Genomic DNA, 19,868 nt, shown 5'->3' on the forward strand with positions numbered 1-19,868 from the left:
CCAGAAAATAGCTTACCACCACAGATGTAATCAAGACGTGCTCGGTTTAATGAATCAATGTCAAATCTACTTCAACACAATACATTAGCGAGGCCCCACATTTTACCCAAAACATTTGCACTGGCGCAGTTTGTTACAGTACATCTCTACTCTGAGTTTTTATGAAGGGAAACCGTCTTTGCTGGATTTGATTATTACCCTACGTTTGCCGCTTATACCCAAAATAGACGTAACAATCATTTAAGTGAAACATAACATACTTGACAACCTGCTTATGTCATAATCCTCAGCGCTTTGTCTCTCTTGCTGATTTGTTGCCACCACTGACCCTCTATTTTTCTATGCCGTGTTTATCCCTCACCCAATGTAGTCTGAAGGGACCACTCCCTGCAGTCTTTGCTGCAACACACTTGCATAAACCTGAGCCTTCTTAATGCAGTATGAATGGCTGCCTGTCAGATCATGTGCGGGATCCACTACCGACGCTGATAAGGTCCATTGTTTGTCAGTGTTAGAAGAAGGGGAAGAGCCTACATTTGTAAGGCAGTGGTTTTACAGCTTTTTCTCTCTCTGGTGTTCAGCAGTTCATTGAGCTTTGAGTCCATTTACTATCTGCCAATGGGCTGCAAGTTAAAGCCCGTTAAAGCCAATACGCTTCTGGTTTCTTAGCCTTTTGTTTCTGAGTCAGAAGTCACAGAGATAGCTTTTCCCTCTCTGCTGATTGACTTGAGCACGCCGGGAGTGGTTCCACGTTCAAAATCCCTCTTTCCTGTCCCTCCAGCCCCAATGACAGCTCCGCCCTCCCCAGGGGAAACTCATCAATTATGGCTGGATGTTTGACTGGCAGAGGTTTAATGACAGGAGCTCTGTATTGACCCGACTGCCACACACTGAAAATTTGGTCCTGGTCACCCTTTTTAAGAAAAAAACCTTGTCAAACGATTACCAAGAAAGTCCTCTTTGCACAGCAAGTTGCACTCATTTTTTTTGTTTCTTTTTACGTGTTGGAGACATCAGAAGTATCTACATGTTCATGCAAATGGTACCATGAAGAATGAAGCTTAACATAATGGAGGTAGATAAGTGAATTTTATCGGGGATCTCAAAGGTGCCCTGGCTTTAGGTTGAATTGGATCACATCCGATTAGGAAGCAGAGAGGGAAAAAAGAAAATCTTCTTTAGTATCTTTTGTCTCTAGAGATAGCAATGCCAAACACTACATTGTGAAGTTCCTCCCATCATCAATCTGAGCAAGACAACCAAAGTAGCAAACAGTTTGTTCTGCTTCACTTCTCTCCAGAAAGACAGACAGTAGGTTTCATTTGACGGGCCGTTGCCCAGACTCCCCACTCTCCTAATGTTCTAGCAACTGTGGGGGTGCTTTCAAAATAACCATGCCATTATGATGGCACTGTTTGGCTTGCATACAATATGAGCATTCGCCATTCACCTCATCAGCTGAGCCGCAATAAAAAAGTAAACCCAACTCTTCAATGAGGCCACTGAAGCAACGGGCAGACTTAGAATCACCATGCTGTTATATCTTAAGTACTTATAAAATCCACTCAAAGTCACTTCTACAGGAATTTTCTCTTGGCAAGATTAGTCGGTCTGGGGCCATTTGAATCTAGCGGAGGTTGGCTGGCTTCTGAAAGCCCACTCTCTAATCTTCAGGAAGGCTCATCCCAGATGGACTGGAAGGACTAACAGGAATTTATGAAGTCCTGTCACCCTATCCTGTGCAGCCACGGCCTTTTTCAGTGACGGTACGATTTGCCAAGAACGACACATCTCCAAGAAAAACAAATGTATCCTAGACTGTTAAATTCTCTCCAAGTGTAGGGATTTGTGATTTTAATGAGATGAGCAGTGATGATAATGTATTGTCTATACAGAAATAGGAAATAAGACCAGGACACCTTCCAGCATTGGTGTTGTGCTCAAACATTTAAAGGATAAGTCTGGCAATATTCCATATTTTTCTCATTGTCAACAAATCCCATGAAAACACCAAAACCAACGCATATATCTTATTCCTTTGTGTCACAGAGCTCCTTTGTTGTTCAGAAACTATTAAAACCCATCATTAGTCACACTGTTGCACTAGGACACATATTGCTTCATTACCATGAGCACATTATACCATATTTTGTCTTGACTCAGTCCCGCATTGAAATGAAACGCTCACTGGAGCACCAAATGTGTATCAATCCGCAGCTGAAAACAGTCCCTAGAAAATGGCTCCATTTACCCTAGTTTGAGTAAGGTTTTCTACAATCTGAACTGTAAATTTGTGACCCTTTTATTAAAGATTTATGAATTCAGTAGGAACCAACGAGATTCACAAGACAGACTAGAGAAATAGAGAAGTATAGAGAGATGGACTGATGGTGGATATGTGGTTGGTTTCTGTCTTTTCGTACAATGTGTTAACAATAAGAAAAAGACAACATTTTTAAATCGACTGACTGCTCTTCCAATCCAAACACCGTTGCTTGACAGTAACCATAGGTGACCGATCAGAAAACGCTCATATGAATTGGTTAAACATGTTTCGGGAATACACTTGTGACAGAGGCAGCTGATCAGAAAACCTTTACCTTTAAGTGATGTGACTTGCTGAAAGACACTTTAGCTAAGCTTTAAATGTAATCATACGACGATAAAGTGCCGTATCTCAAATCACACTCTACAAATAGTCCTATTTTAGCCGCTCCCCGGCTCTTCAGTCCAGGGACTTGAACTAGCAGCCCTTCAATTAACGGCCTACTTCTCTGACCGACAGGCCGCCACCATCCCACGAGGCCACCGCAGCTGAAGTTTCATCCTTCCATCCCTCCATTTTCTTTCTTTTTTTTTTTCCTCCTTGCGTGATGATTTATTAAATTGCCTTTAAGTAAGACTGCAGATTAATTAAAACACAGTCAATTTAATTTCCCGGCGTCATATATAAATTCACAGTAGTAATTGAATCCCCTACTCTACTTTTTTTTCTTTCTTTTTTTTATATTGTAAGCCAGCAGTTACAAGAGAAGATCCTCATCAATTACCGTGAATCACGGTCGCAAAAAACCCAAGACGAGGTGAATGTACAGTTGTCTGCTCCAGTGCTGCTCAGTACAGGAGAGTGGAGTTTGAATCTGCTTTCTCTTTTTTTTTTTTTCTTTTTTTTTTTTTCAGTTTGCTGAAAGAGCCGGGAATTGGATGACTGATCGATAATATTGGATTTGCGGATGGCATGCGGTGCAGTCGAGTCCAGCATGAATGCAAGGTTCTGATGAAGGGCCTGCAACACAGACAGCTTTAAATAGTAGATCAGACATGTTGCCGGGGTGGAGCTCTCATTTCTTTTTGCACAACGCACACAGACATGTAAACAACCAATGTGCAGAGACATTAATGGAATAGCGATCAGGGCTGTTGTTGTAGCAAATGGTAATTTGGTTAAAGCTATGGAGGCTGCTGCCACGTATTGAAAATCTGTGCTGGATCAATATAAAGATCGGCACGAGGCGATGGGAGAGAGATTGGGGGGAAAAAAGAAAAGGGGAAAAAAAAACAGAAAGGGGGGGGCGGGGTTGCTGAAAATAGATCTGACCTGTGGTAATTACGATAGCAAGTGAGGCGTTTGTATGTTTGAATCAGGTCTTGGCTGGGCTTAAAAAAACAGCTCTTCATTTCAGGAGGAAGCTCTATTTGTTTGTAAGGGTGTTTGTCAGGTTATTGGGTCTCCACACGTGACTCCCCCACCCCCTTCTCTCTCTCTCTCTCTCTCTCTCTTTCTCTCTCACACTCTCTCTTTCCCCCCCTCCTCCTCGCCCCACTCCCTCACTGGCGCTCTATAGCCGTTGCAAGCGTATTGATTATTTCAAATACTGATTATCTAAAAGGCCTTCTGCTACTGTAGGCATTGGATTTATTTTGGCTTAATTATTTATGGGCCAGGGCTAGCTGTAAGTATTACTGCTGTGAGATCATGAAGGATTACATTGTTAATATTCAGCAGTGTATTTTTATTTATGTACACTCTTAAGCTTTACTGGACGAGTGTTGGCAGGCTCCCTAAAGTGCCGTCTCTCTCCACTTCTCTTTCTTCCTCTCACCGTTTCTCTCTCTCTCTCTCTCTCTCTCTCTTGTCTTTTTTTGTGCGTTTTGCAGAGGGAGCTAAACTCTGTAGCGTCTGAGCTGGCGGGTCGACAAGAGGAGAGCGAACATTCCCACAAGCACCTGGTAGAGCTGAGCAGGGAGTTCAAGAGAAATGTACCTGAGGTGAGTCTAGCACCCACCCCCCCCTCCATCTCCCACATCCCCTACACTCCCCTCCCCCTTCCCTTTCCTGTTCTCTCAACTCTATGTGTCGTTTTTTTTTGTTTCCTCCTCATCTTCACTCTAGCAGGTACTGACTGCCTGCGTCACCACCGCTGCTCGAGCCCCCGCATATACCTTTTGTACAGGGAATTATTTATTTCTTTGGTAAAAGCTGCATTAGTATATATTAACAGCACACAGCACTTGTGAGAAGTCAGGGTTAGCCCCCCCCCCCCCCCCCACAACCCCTCCACCCACCCCACATTCTCTCCCTCCCTCTTCCAGTAGCTCAGTTAATATTTAAATGCCGAGGCCTTGCAGTAATGTTAGCCTCTGGCTGCGTGTGATGAGAGGCCAAGGGGCTCATTTAGAAAAGGTAAGCACAACTTTGCTGCTTATTTTCAACTCTAAAGTCTGAAGCATTAATTTATGAAAAAAGTTATCCGGGGTTTTCAAAAATTGGCAGTTTGATATTGACTTTCTCTAACTTTCTGTGATGTAACAAGTAAAAGGTGTCTCACTCCAAACCCGTCAGGAGCAGGACTCTCACAGAACACAAATCTGTTGAATGCTAATGAAGATGAGACCCCCCCCCCCCCCCTCCCTCCACCCACTCCAACATGACAAACTTTTTTGTGCCACTTCAAAAAATAGATATTTTATTGAATATGCATGCACAGTCGAAAATAATTGCAAAAACAAGATTTAGATTAAGTTTTTATGCCTTTATTGCCAAGTTGACTGTGGCAAGTTGACAAGAAGTGAGAGGAGGGAGAGAGAGAGTAGATCGATAGTAAATTAATCAACAACTATTTGGTGATAGATAATAGTTTATTTTTGTTTAAGCCCAATGCCAAACATTTTCTGGTTTCAGCTTCTTGAATGTCACGAGTCCCTGATGCTTTTATGTTTTATATGATTGTGAATTGAACATCTTTTGGGGTTTGGACAAAACAAGCATTTGGAAGGTGCCACCTTTTGGCTCTAGAGGCTCCAGAAGGTTGCTGAGAAAATAACCTGCAGATTAATCAGTAATAGAAATAGTTAATTGCAGACTCACATGCAACAAAAGTCAGTTCATAGTCGGCACCTTTTAACCCCTGGGTACCCCAAGTTACCATTTCCACATTTTTACATTTTTACATATTAATGTCCCCCATTAGCTTTCCACAACCCATCCACCTGATCAGCAATGGTCTTATTAAACATAAATGACAGATTGAGCAGGGCTAATGCGAGAAAAATAACTAATTAGACAAGGACACTCCAGGACAAAAAATGTTTAATTTAGCTTTATCCTGTTGAACTGAGCCACTCTCAGTGAAGTTGAAATGAAGTTCTGTGACTAGAATCAGCATTGCTTTCTGTCACATGAGCCCGGCTAAATATTATAATGTACCTGACAGCTCAAATTGATTGATTAATACACTAACTTTTTCAATAATAGTTGAATAGTTAACTGAATTTCATTTGTCAGTTATTTAATACACACTGGCCTTTTTAAATCCACACTGAGAATAGTGTGTTCTCTTTCATTTTACTCCGCTTTCTGCTTTAAAATGTGCGAGAACCTCATTCCACCTCACTGTTTTATGGCAAATCGCAACTCTTCGCAGGGATCCTTGGCAAGAGCGTCCAGAAGCTCCGGTACTTCCAGCACGGCGCTGCCAAGGATCCTGATGAGAGTGAAAACACAAACATATAACACCAATTCTGTTTTCATTGCGCCGGCTCCCTGTCTCCTTCAGGCTTGACTACAAAGTCCTGCTACTCACATACAGATCCATCAACAGACATGCGCCTCCCTACCTACAGGAACTGATCATACCACAAACCTCCACCCGCACCCTCAGATCTGCCAGCAGCTCGCTCCTCCGGGCCTCCACTACTAAGCTCTGCACCGTGGGGGATCAAGCCTTCTGCTCTGCTACACCACACTTGTGGAGCAGCCTCCTGAACTAACTGAGGGCAACACAGACCCCAGACTCTTAAAAAAAGAAAAGACCTACAAACCTTTTCTTTCAAGAAGGCTTTTTCATCTTCACTCTAAATATTATTTTCTTTATGTTGTGTGTTCTATTTAATTAATACTGTAGCCTATTGAGTTTCAGCATGGTACAAATTAAATGTATTATTATTTTATTACTAAATGGCAATTAAGGTGGATTGAACTGAATACATGAAAAGCTAAATCTATGAATGATACAGATATGACTTTGTCCTTTTTTTATCATCTTCTTTGAAATGATCATCCATTGACAACCAGGCCGGAGTCAAAGAGAATATTTTTATATTTTATAAATGAGCCCTCCGGCTATTTCTTGTGGTTCCACTGGCTGCCTATCTTCCAGCCTGAGTATGTAGTATAGTGCTGTAATCTTGTCAGTATAATACAGGCGTTTAAGACAGGATCAGGCTGTCACCACTGGCAGCACAATCCCCTTACCTGAGGCTGTAGGAGCTCGCACAAGTCTGGAATCCTGAGCTCTAACGCAAGCTACTGGAAAGCCCCCCACTTTTCAAAAACATGCCCACTCAAACCCTTTTAGGTTTAACTACTAATATCCCCCCCCACCCCCCCACAAAAAAAGAAGAAACAACATACCTCACTCACTCACACATGCAGTGTAAGAGGCGCTATGCGAGACTAGAAATCCATTAACATGAAAGATTTTTCAGTTCTCTTTCTTTACAGAGCTGTTTTGTGTCTCACTGGGGCCCATCTGATTCTTAAACAGGTGGAGCATCTGCAAAATAAATAAAAAAAGGAGGGGAAAAAAAGAAAAAGTGCTGAGGCTGAGTTTATTTTTGTCTGTTCATAGGAAGTCCGGGACATGGTGGCACCTGTTCTCAAGAGTTTCCAAGCCCAGGTGAGTCATCATTGCTTTTTTTTTTTTTTTTTTTTTTACAGCTATATGAAACAGAAGAAGATCCAAAAGTGTGGAAAACCTCTAAGTAGTTGTAGCATTTATATTGATGATTTCTGAAACAAGAGACACTCCTGCTGGGTTTTTACATGTACATTGACCAGAGCCAGAGATCACTCGTGCTCCTGGAATGAATCATTTGATAGATAGAGCAGAGGAATCCACGTCGCTCCTCATCTGCCGCTTATTGACTGATGCCTTTTCTGTCAAAGTGAAGTAGCATCTATCTGCCATTAGATGATCAGATATCTGCCTTCTCATATTTTCTTGGCCCGAGACAAGCCCTCATTTCCTGTTGTGATGGTGCATTCACCGTGCCCCCTTTCTGACGTCGCCATATTGAAAAAGTCATCTGATACCTACCAAGTCTCTGCTCAAGCCATTAAACCAAGGTCATAAATCACATTTGTGAGCCGCGTTATGGTCGGCAAAGCAGAGGCTTATGGAAATGATACCACAAATATGTTTCCAGTCTCCTCTCTCTTCCTCCCCTCTTCTAAACTCCCGCTCAACGCCTGAACCTGAAAGCCCCCCCCCCCACTATCATCGGTAGACATGAGAACACTCCAACGTGGATTGTTCAGTTCTCTTGGAAGTGATTATTGGCAGCTTTTTTTTTCTTTTCTCTCTCTCTCTCTGTCTCTTTTTTTAATGCTTTATAATTGACTATGCCCAAGCAACCCTGGCAGGAGCTATCACATTCAATACTACACCCAGCGATACTCCGTGGTTGATTTGTGTGCTAATTCAATTACTCTGACTGTAAAGTCGCACAAATATCAGAAGCACCCTTCCATATCTTTATTGTGCAAACAGGAACCCACAGGATTAATTTAAGCACCATTGATGTCTGACAACTGGGAGTCTAGAGATGTTTCATAGTAGATAAAATAGATGGTTGATAATGAGCAATGATTTTTTTTCTTGTTAGCTGCAGGCCTCTCTTGGCACCTCTCGGTCTCTCTTGTGTAACTTCCACACACAAGCTTACGTTATGCACATTGATAAGTAAGCTTGCTTGTGGAAAAAAGCCTTGGCTATTTTTTTCCCCTTATTTTTTCTTATGATCGCGAGTTACAGCGAGCTACTCGGCACACCATAATAATGTAATCCTCTGGTGTTTTCTGATACACTTTGACCTTATTGGTAATGTCAAACAGCTTGCGGAGGCTTGTGAACTTTACCCAGCGGTAGTCTACGCGACCTCAGTGTAAGCTGTGGGACCTCGACCTGCTGCTGCAGGAGGCGGCGGAGGGGGGGATGGGGGGTGCGGCGGCATTGGAGGGGTAGACTGAGAGGAGAAGGTGGAGTTGGATGTGCTTGTTTGGCTGTGTGGTTTGGGAGAGACTAAAGCTCCCCTGCAGCTGCACTGTACAGGTGGTGAACGATAGAAACGTCCTGTGTGTGTGTGTGTGTGTGTGTGTGTGTGTGTGTGTGTGTGTGTGTGTGTGTGTGTGTGTGTGAGGATGCATATGTGTGAGAAAGAACTGGGTCCTTGCCCCCCCACACACACACATACCCTCCACCCCCCTAGTTCGGAGGCCCAGAGGAGAGCCTCATGGTATTTGGACCCTCATCATGCCACTTCTAAAGGAGAAGTCGGCTCCTTTGAAGTGTTTGCGACATGACAGGTTTCTCTTTCTTTTCTTTTTCATTTCAATGTTCCCCACCCACTTTCTCTCTCTTCTCCCGTCCAATCTCGCCTTCTAATTATCGCTAACCAGGCGACTGATTAGAAACACGTTGCCGACCTAGTTTTTCCGAGGAACTGGAGGAGGAGAAAGGGTTAATCCCAGAGCTGGTGGCTGTCATTGGTCGCTTCCCTCCTTCTTCTCCTCTTTTTCGTTCTGCTCCTCTCTTTCTTTCCCTGGAAGTTTGCTAATGAGGTCCCGTCAGAGCTGAGGAGAGGTGTTAATTTGGCCTTGTGAAGTAGGAAGGAGATTAAGGACAGTGAGGAGCTGAGTTTACGGCTTAAAATACACCGCTGTCCTTATTAATCCACAGGGCCCTGGGAGACCGGCGTTTTTGGTTTTATAATGAACACTGTCTTATAATGAAGGTAATTTTAATAAAAATTTACGCAGAAGAAGAGGAGATGGTACATGTCTCTGTGGTCTCAGGCACACCTTTGGGGCTGTGGGATATGACAGTTATTTCTCAAATAACTGATCGCTGGAGAGACGAGGGCCCGTCGGACCACACCGTTCACACAACTTTTCACACAAGCGCTCGCCGCCATCAGAAACGTACAGAAAGCAGTCTTCACCAAGTCTCACCAACACTATGCGGGCTTCTCAATGCAATTTACACCTCCCTCTCACTTTAGAGTGTAAACTCCCCTCAGGATAAACCTTTTGTGAGGCAGGAAGAGAAAAAAAAAAGAAAAAAAGAAGAACAGTGACAGATTTCTTGTGTTTCTTGTGCATTTTTTTTTTTTTTTTTTTTTTAAACATCGGGCCGGGAGAAGCAAATTCCTCCTCACATCTGTACCAATCTGAATATCAGACCCAAATTAACCAGTCATTCTATTTTTCTCCTCTCCTCTTGATGTCTTTTGGTGCTCTCAGAAAAAGAAAACAGCAGTATGGGTCCCTAATTACTGAAACTTGCTTTACAATGATAATCCGTGGAGTAATTTAGCGTGCACAATGAGAGTTGTGGTGCTTGCGCAGATGGAGATTCTGATAAATAGTTTGTAACGTGTAATTAGCAGCTCTGCCGGTTACATACCATTAACCCCTCAAGCTCAGGAATCATTATTGGCCCTCATTATCAAGCAGCAAGGTACGATCGAGCTGACTAGACATCAAAAACATCAAACAGCTATTAAAGCCCAGCAAACTGGGGGCCGATGGACACCTGTTTATGAGTCTAACTGTGCCATTTCTTCCCCCGAGGTTGGGAAGTGATGATGTGGGGGAAGACAATGTTTTTGTGTATGTTGTTTTTGTTGTTGCTCATTTTCTGTGAGAGCACGAGAAAGGCGTTTTTGACTAAACGACAGCTTTTCAAGTGAGGAAAGAAGATCTCAAAATGGCTGCTGTGTCTCACCTGTATGCCACAGTCAACTGTAAGTCTGACTTCTTAGGTTTAGGAAAGGTGGACAGAAAAAAAGCAACCAGTCTGTGCATCGATTTGCTGCACAGAGCTGATCATGTAATGATACAGTTTGCTTTCATAATCTACTTTGTCAGACTGCAGAGTGGAGAATGACAGGAGAAACAGGGTGTAATGTACAACAGAAATCACAATAGTCGTTTGGATCATCGTATCCATTTACCTCTCATTTATCAGGCACATCTGCAGCTGTGCTCGCAACCGTGTAGAGGATTTGACCAGAGTCCTGGAGTAGGGGAATAAAGTGTTTTCGGTGTTTTCAGAGACCGTGCCCGCAGTGCCTTGCCCTGAGCTCGCCCGCCATGCAGCGAGGTAGACAAACACCGTCTTTGATCATCCATCGAGAGACGACCAGTTCTTCCTCCTTTTGATTAATTCCTGAAGGAAATGATAATTTCTCTTGAATGTATGAATATGTTATGAATAGTGGAATGAATCAAAGAGTAAAGGATGATAATTAATTACAGCGCTATGATAAAAGGCTGTGGGTGTTATGACGCAAGCTTCCTCCGTGTCATTATGAGAGGCTCCGTAATTACCTTTCTGCATGAGCCAGCGCTCCTGGCGGTGCTGGCGGTGAGAGTGCCGCTCACTGAGTGAGTCTAACGGTCATAAAGCTTTTCCCTGCCTAATTGTCTGAGGGGCTCTATGGCACTTTCATAGATGAGGGACTGCGCCGTTAGGAAAAATGCTCGGCGACACTACAGCTTTTCCAGCTCAATGAAGTTTGATCTTCATCATGGGCTAAACCTTGCGGTTATTAGGTACAGATTGTTTGAGTGGATGGCTAACTTGGGAAGGTGGGGTCAGAACAGCAGCAGCAGTCCTACAGTTTCATGCAAAAGCTTCTCCTAGACTATAGACAGATTTATTAGCAAGCTAGTGTTGATTTCTATATATATTGTACATTATAGTCCCATATTTCTGTGCCAATAAACCAGATCCCTGCCTCGCAGTTACCTCTGAATATTCCCTTTGTGTTATTATTCATGCCCTATCTTATGTAAGGGGCATTTACAACATCTTCCTGCTCCTCTCACTCACTCCCACTCTCCCACCCTCCCCTGCCTCCCCCTTGGCTATGACCAGACTGCTTCATACGGGGCTGACGAGGTATCTCTAATGCCTGTCTCCTGCTCGGCTGTCTCAGGCTCATTGAGCAGCAGGCCAGGCCCAGGATCTCCAGGCCATTACCTATTCACAGCACGTCCAGGCCTCCAGCCTATTGTGGGGAACATAATGGGCTCCAGGGCCATGTAAACCACTGGCTCTCTGCTCCTGGTTTATCACTTGTGTCCTTTTCATACTAAGGAGAGGAAAGAAAGGTGGGAGGCAGGAAGGTAGGAAGAGTAGAGAGACAGAGCAGAGGGGGAGGGATGTTTGGGAGGGGGGGGCGGGGGGGCGTGGGAGTGTAATTGGACATTAGATAATACCTTCCTTGAGTCTTTTCCGTCCTCTCCATCTCTACAGAGTGAATGTCCACGCCTGTTCTTCACAGCAGTGCAGAAAACTAAACCCAAACTCAAGTCACTTCTAACTGTTTCAGTCTTTATTACTTTAAAGTGTACTTTTATTGATTATGATAAGTCAAAGATGAACAAGCTTATATGTGGATATTGGTTCAAATATTGTAGGGCTGTCCATCTCACCTCTGATACTTCTCATCTAATGCCAAAGTCCATACATTGACAAATGAACAAATAGTCTAGTCAAAGGCCTTTTTTGTCCTATTTTGATGACAGTAATGCTTTTGAAGAGGCTGGCTCTATATAATTTCACAGAACTTTCATATCAGAAAAACATTCACTACTCAATTTACAGTTACTCCCCTTTTCTATATTCAGTTTGTTGCAGCCAGGTATTAAGTACTTATAAATGGAGCCATTGTAACTTTTGCCAAACAGTCATCACTATGGCAACAGTGCTGATAATGCTGGGACGTACTTTAAAGGTGCAGTGTGTAGAATTTAGTGTGATCGGAAATAATAACGAAATATAAGATTCATAATTAAGTAGTGTGTAATCACCTGAAAATAAGAATCATTGTGTTTTTGTTACTTTTGAATGAGTCCTTTTTATAGCTATATAGGAAGCATATCCTCTTCACCATGTTTCTACAGCAGCCTAGAACGGACATACCAAACACTGGCTCCAGAGAGGGCATTTTGCATTTTTTGTGAGTTTCACAGCCACCGTAGATTCTCCTATACACTTCTTTCAATACATAACCTCACCGCTAGATGACACTAAATCTGTCACACTGCACCTTTAAGGTTGTGTTCAGACTTATAGAGTGAGTTTTAAAGGTGATGTAATTGCATATAAAAGTCAATGCAAAGATGTGAATGTATGCGAACAGATAAATATTTACATCAGTGCTAATATAGGATATTTCAACTTTAAGTATATTAAGATTGGCTCATATCACAAGCTGTATGACTATAATTCATGGATGTTAAGAGAATATGGGAAAAAAGAGAGAAACAGACAGAACAGAAAGAAGGGAAATAATTAAGGAAAGATATACAGTTGTACAGTTACAACTGCTAGCAAGAGTTGCATATGTTGCTAGTTAGCCACAGCTAACGTCTTAACGGTGTAAGGTACATTGTCTGTTTAAGGCAAATAAACATGGGTAATACAGAAGTCATATTTGTACAAATAATGTTCACGCTCAATAATATTAGTTACACACCAATATCTACCTCTAACATTTGAAGTGACTTAGCTAATGTTACCAAGAACAAGTAAATCTCTAGCAACAACAGCTCAACCTAGTTTAAGCTAGATTGCATTTTTATTGCTTATAAATGTAGCTTTTGTAACAGGAAAATGAAATATTTCTGCTCTCAAAAATTCGAAAAAAAAAAATACTGTATGAAGGACAAACTAAAATGAACATTGCAATAACCCTTCACTAGCATATTTAAACTCACAATACAGGTCTTATTTGTCCCCAGGGCTTTTAAATGTTATAAAAGTGAACATATTTTTCTGCCCAAAAGCAAATGTATAGCACAATAATTCCTGCCAAATGGTGCCTGTCTTTTTTCTTAGAAGCTCACTTTAAAATGAAATATCATCAATTCAGTAAATCACGACATAAACAAAAGCAGCAGTTGGGTGGCTGGGTTTCACCAGTGCTACACCATATTTCAGCTCCAGATTGGGCCTTTTGAAGAAGTTTAATATATCTGACTGCCCTTGTTTGTTTCCTCTGTGGTGACTGATTGTTGTGATTCTGCTGGGTGTTTTTATGCTGAGACGCCTCAACCTTTCCATCAGCCTTCCCAGTGTCAGTCTTATCCCTCCTCTGCTGTGCTGTGATCTGATGGTGTGTGTGTGTGTGTGTGCGTGTGCGTGTGTGTTGGTGTGTTTGTTTTCCTGTCCTGACTGATGCCCTGTCGGAGCGTCCCAGTTGGGTGTATTCATCATTATGGATGCGTGTTTAGAGCCAGGGATGCACACCAGGTAAAGAAGAGAGAAGGGGGGTGGGGGGTGTTATAAATAGGCACTTGGCTCTCTAGCCGTGTGGAATTGATGAGTTTCAGCACATTCTGCTCTGCAGTGCCAGGTTTAATTTCTACCGTCCTGACAGCACAAACCTCAGAGCCCGGAGACGTCACGCCTGACTGCCGCTGCTGTGCAAATGTTAGCCATGTTTGAGGATGGACGCACGCATAGCGCCGGCTGCACCGCTTCTATTGGGCATCTGACTGGGTGTACATCCGCTCCTTTAAACCCTTGTCACCTTAAGAGACAGGCAATCACATTCCCCTCCTGACCCCTCACCAAACAGACACTCACCAGCAGCAGACAGTAACTAATCTAGGAGGCAGTTGCTAAGACCTAGCTCGCCTCAGTCTAACATGGTCAAGGACTTGTTATGAGACAGGTGAGAGTCTCCCTCCAGGCAACCTAAGTCAGAGAACAGCAACACTAGCAGCAGCAGTAGAACTGTTCCCGAGATTCTCCGACTCCTGGCTCACTCTCAGCTGCTGGCAAGAGCACAGTCAAATTAGCCAATAAAAATGTGTGAAATCGGTGGCTCAGCGCCGGCGAGGACATGCCAGGAGAAATAAACATCAGCGCTCGTACAAACCAGGAAAAGCTCATGTGAGGAGGAAAAGGCGGAACGGGAGAGCTGCTCCGCCAATTCTACGGCGCAATTCTCTGATTTCAGGCACAGAATCAGAGCTGCACAGACACAGTCAGAGAGCAAAGTTGTTTCTCCACTCCATTGAACACTGAGACCCAGCCTCAGATCAAGCCAGTGGCAGCACAAGTCAAAAGAACATGAGCTTCTGTCAGAGGATACGCATCCCTCATGTGCTGAAGTGATTTAATTCCCTCTGTTCATCTGTGGTGTTCCCCTCACCCCACCCCACCCCACGCCCAAGCCTGGGAATACCAGTCTTCATTTCACATGATGCTCGGCTGTGAAGTTTAATTTCAGCAAAATCTAAACACGCTAATTAAATATCATAACTTTCTGAAGAAGGCTCTTGTAAAGGTACCTGAAATTTTAATTTAGACTTCAAAAGAGCGAAGACTTTAAAGCAAATCTATTGTTTTTCATTTAGACTTGCAATTTTCTTTTCACCGCAGTACTGCAGTACGTAGTTATGATTGATCTGGTAATTAAAATATGCAGAGAGGGAAAAAATATTAACTGCTCCTTTTTTCACTTTCTTTTTGTTTTAGAAAACAGCCGACACATTTTCCTTCTCTTTCCAGCACAGATAATTAAATTTTGCACATTGATGTTCTTTACACAGCATTCATCGGCCTCATTATTTTTCCATTTTCATCTTTCTGGTGAGAGATCGATAGATTGATAAAATGATGGAGCCTATCTTAAATAATGCAAGCAGAAGAAAAGTTACACTTACTTTGCTGCTGGCTAAGTGTTTGAACTTTTATTCTTCTTTCAAATTGTATTTAATATCCCATGAAGGTAGATCTCGCAGTATTACATGCTAGTGTAAATCATTTATTCCAATTTTTGCTGTCCCTCTGCAAAAAAAAAAAAAAAGATGCAGCTTCTCTCCACTTTTAGTGGGTCTATGGTGTACGGGATGATGCTTGTCAAGGCTAATATCCTAAATGATAAAGAAACTGGCAATTCAAAGAAAGACAGCGTAAAGTAGGCCAATTAGTACCTAGGGAACATTTTGCTAGAAGAGATAGCAGCTCCAAATGTCACATGCACGAACATTAGGACCGATTGTTTATAATATGACCTGACAGTTTGGGTCTCTTTAATATGGGATTAACTACAATACTAATTAACATGTGGCTCTATTAAAACAAGCAGCTGCAAGTGAAGTAACTTTCTTAGCAGGGAGGGGGAGCGACTCCTATGGTGTACACACCACACATGAAATTATAGCTTCTTCTTCCACAAATCAAATGTGTTTTTACACTTTTAAGAGACCAGCTTGTTTTATTCTTATTTTACAGTGGAAATGCGACGCCCTAACTCACACCCGCCACCCTTAAATATCTAAGCCCTCAGATCAGAGTGTTCTTTGCCTTTGTCACAAACAGATATATGTTTTAAAAGTCCCACTGCAGGGCTCTCTGTTTCATCAGAGACATAAAGTGGCCGCGGTGGCCTGAGGAGAGTGTTAAACACATCCTTAATTAAAGCAAAGTAACTTTGCGTCTCTGCTCGTGATTCCTCCTGCAGTCCCCGTAATTGGGTCTCAGTGGATTTAGAGGTAGGGCTACAGCTCTTCTTCTTGAGTGGAGGGCCCAGTCTGAAGTGGGGCCGAGGGACCGGCCAAAAGGGAAAAAGCTGCCGGTAGCCAGGCCCTGGATGCTAGCAGCTGGCAGGAAGATGCAAGAGTCAGCTGCAGCCAAACAGGAGGACAGGTGGAAACAGGGAGCTCGACCATGTTTTATTCCTCACAGAGAGGCACTGTGAGCCGGTCAGGAGGAGACATGGTGATGCATGAAGTCACAGTTCCTTGGATAATGCAAACACATGCAGGATTCTGCTGCACGAAGGTTAATAAAACAAATGTAGATAACAGGAGCAGACAAGGGAAAAACTTTGAGATGACTGAGATGCAAACATATAAAAATAAAAATATTAAAATTCTAAATATGCAGTATATTTTTGATATTAAATCTATATATTTCTTATCTTCTTTTATCTCTATAGATATTGACAGTGGTAAGAAATATAAATAAATATTTTGTAGGCAATCTAAAACTACTGAAAGCAATATTTGCTTCATGGTTCTCTTCAAAATATCAAACCTTGCTCTCGCCTCCTTGAGCTTTGTACGTGTGGGCGGGTGTGTGTGTGTGTGTGTGTGTGTGTGTGTATTTGCGGGCGTGTGTCTTCTTCTGGCGAGACATGTGAAGGACAGCCGAAGGTGCGGTGAGATCCAGTGATGGGCTTGTTTTATTACATCTCATATTGAGACCAATCTCTGCCCATTCACCTGAAGGACAGCCAGCTATTCCCTAACTAAATTAGCCAGCCGCTGTGGTGTGAGAGGGCCTCCACAGGCGCGCTATGAAACACACACACACACACACACACACACACACACACACACACACACACAATCACAGAGGCAGGTACTGGCAGTCACGCAATAATGTGTGCGTTTTTTTTTTTTTTTCCTAGCCTCCTCTCTCATGCGAGAACTCACACTTACATGCATAATCACATGTCCCGTCCCTCACTTTGCCCTCTCTTACTTAAGCACACTCATGTTGAAGGCAGGTGGATGAGGGGTAATTGCAGTTATTGTGGTAAGATGTGTGTTTGTGCCCCTGTCAACGAGCTCTGCAGACCTCCTCCTTGTGGGACCATGTGACACAGATCTCTTTACTGTAGCATACCTGGATATCACACTTCATATGTGTGTGCATTTGTGTGTGCGCCTTCACAATACATCTTACCCTTAATGTTTAGTTTATTAGTTTATTTATAACAGGGGCCATGCACAACATAACCGTTGGGCCAGTGTGAGCTATATAGGTAATTTATATCTGCTGGCCTTGGGCAGGAAGATATTAAAAAACAATACAGTACAATACAAACAATACAATACAGACAATTAGCAAAAATTACAAACAGTATATCACATATAAAACAACATCATACAAAATATACATTGCATAGTCTCCATGTTGGTTCCACACAAAGGTTAAGTTAAGTGACATGATAAGTTTGTCTCTTGCCACATTTGAAGTGTTTTTAACACTGAATACTGACACTTGTGCATTCTCTCATATGGGTGAGAACTGAGTACCATTCATCAGCTGCTCTGACTGAAAATGCTGATGATTTTCCAAAAGCAGTTTTGCTAAATTTAGCCGAGCAGTCACCCCTGACTGATACCCACGGTCCCCCTAGCATTGTTCCTGCAGAATGACACACATTGTTTAAGTGGTGGCGGAGGCACAAGATCATGAATTAATTTATACATCAGGCACATATCTTCACAGCAAAGAAAACTGACAAAGGTCAATCAATTATACCTTTGAATGATGGTACAATGACGGTAGCTCTTTGTCTTTTTATCAAGAATTTTCAGAGATTGCTTTTGAAGAGCATATCATGGTTTTAGTGTAGTTACTCCTGCATGGAGCCAGCTTGAAGGACAGTAAGATGCCAGCCTAAAGCTCAAGAAAATCGTTGAGTGCATAAAGAGCTTAACAGGGGCTACAGGCAGTTGATGCCTAATATGTCAAAAATTCATTAGACTAGTTCTGACACTTCTGGAGACCTTTTTTAAGTCAACAATTATGCCCAGATATTTGAAGTGCTTGGCATTATTTATTACCTCTCTTTTTAATTAGGATGTCAGGGTGTTGTATGTCATTGCTCTTCATAGAAAACTACTCTACTTAGGTTACAAGTAAGGCAACAGTGAGTTAACCAGACTGATACCCTTTTTTAATACTGCAGTAGGTTTGGAAGCAGTTTGTTCTCTTGTTGTACCATGGGTGTAAATAACTTGGTCGTCTGCATACATCTGAACGTGGACATGTAGGCAAATCAAGGGCAGATCATTAATGTACGATCTGTGTGGAACCCCAATAGTACACTCAGAAAAAGATGAGCATGGGTCATTAATTCCTATACTTAGTTTTTTTGAGTTTAGGTATGACTCCATCCTTGTTATTGCGTTTGTAGAGAAATTGAATGCATGCCATGTCAATTTGTAGCATTAGAAGAGAAACTGAATTTTAATTTGGATAAAAGGACTTGATTGGCTGCATCAAAAGCCTTCTTAAAATCAAGGAAAACGGCACCAACAACACCTCCACTATTAAGACTGGATTTAATTTGTTCAATAAAATAGCAATTTGCTGGCTTTGTGGAATAATGTTTCCTGAATCCAAACTGCATGAGCTTCAGTGGGACATGGCTGTGGTTTAGATGGGCTATTAATTGGTCACAAATTACTCTTTTAGTTACTTAAGAAATAACTGGGATAATACTGATAGGTCTGTAATTGGTTGGATCACCAGCCTTAAAAATAGGGTTATTACTGCTGATTTCCAGGTATTAGAAAAATAGTCTGGTTTTACTGACAAATGTGCAAGATGAGTGATAGAACAGATGATACTTCCTGTAGACTGTACCTTTTTACAAATGGAGGATCACAATCAAAAACATCTTTGCTCAAATTTTGAGTTATGGAGGACTCTGACTCTTCAGAAATGTTAAAAACAAGATTATTTTTTTGGTGTAATGACCTTACTTCTTAAGCCAAAATCTTGTGCCAGATCTTTTAATTGAATCTATAAAATAAGTATCCAACAAAGAAGAAATCTGTATTTGTATTGATTAAAAATTCTCCAAACTTGTACGAATTTATTACGTAGATACTGAAAAGTCCTCCAATCATGGGATGACCCTAATTTAAACGTGGCTTTCAAGGCATAGACCCTCTGTTACATTATTTTCCATAGTTGTCGTCTAACCAAGGCAAGTTCTGCTTCTTTCGGGAATATGTGACGTTTTTTCTGAATTCATCTTTAACCATAAACTGTGGTCATTAAGCACTTAAAAGCAGCCTCGAGATCGTCTGTGCACACGATTTCACTCCAGGCTAGTTGTTTAAACGTCTTTTTAAATTCATTGATAAGTCTCTTTGGTATGATGATTGACACATTTTTAATTTCTTCCCAGCATGTTAACCCTTTGTTTTGCTAGCTTTCTTGCTCCCAATGTCAAATTATCATCCAATAGCCTCGATCTGGTTATTCTTTCTGGTCTAGTGCTGAATATTAGATCAGTCTGGGTTTGAGATGATGGGGTGATTCTAGTGGGGCCTTGGATTACTTAGCTGAGGTCAAACTGACTTGTTATGTCCTTAAGCTTTTTCCCAACTTCTTAGCCCAATTAATATTTAGATCCCCAACCAGAATTAACTCTTTATTTCGGTCAAGTTCTTTCAGGGCATTTCTTAGATGTTCATTAAACATGCCATTTGACGAAGGAGGTCTGCATATACCAACAAAAGTGAAGGACATGCGTGGGGA

The 19,868-nt window shown here is 42.1% G+C and overlaps 1 protein-coding gene across 1 annotated transcript in view; it reads left to right on the forward strand.

The window, feature by feature from the left end:
* The window catches only part of cux2b (cut-like homeobox 2b), a 93,045-nt gene that overhangs the window by 34,630 nt on the left and 38,547 nt on the right, over nt 1-19,868 (forward strand). The window contains exons 2-3 of the mRNA XM_053326246.1: nt 4,159-4,269; nt 7,131-7,178. Coding sequence (XP_053182221.1) covers nt 4,159-4,269; nt 7,131-7,178 — 159 coding nt within the window. The remainder of the gene's footprint in view (nt 1-4,158; nt 4,270-7,130; nt 7,179-19,868) is intronic.

The sequence above is a fragment of the Scomber japonicus genome, chromosome 9, assembly GCF_027409825.1.
Source record: "Scomber japonicus isolate fScoJap1 chromosome 9, fScoJap1.pri, whole genome shotgun sequence".
NCBI lineage: Eukaryota > Metazoa > Chordata > Actinopteri > Scombriformes > Scombridae > Scomber > Scomber japonicus.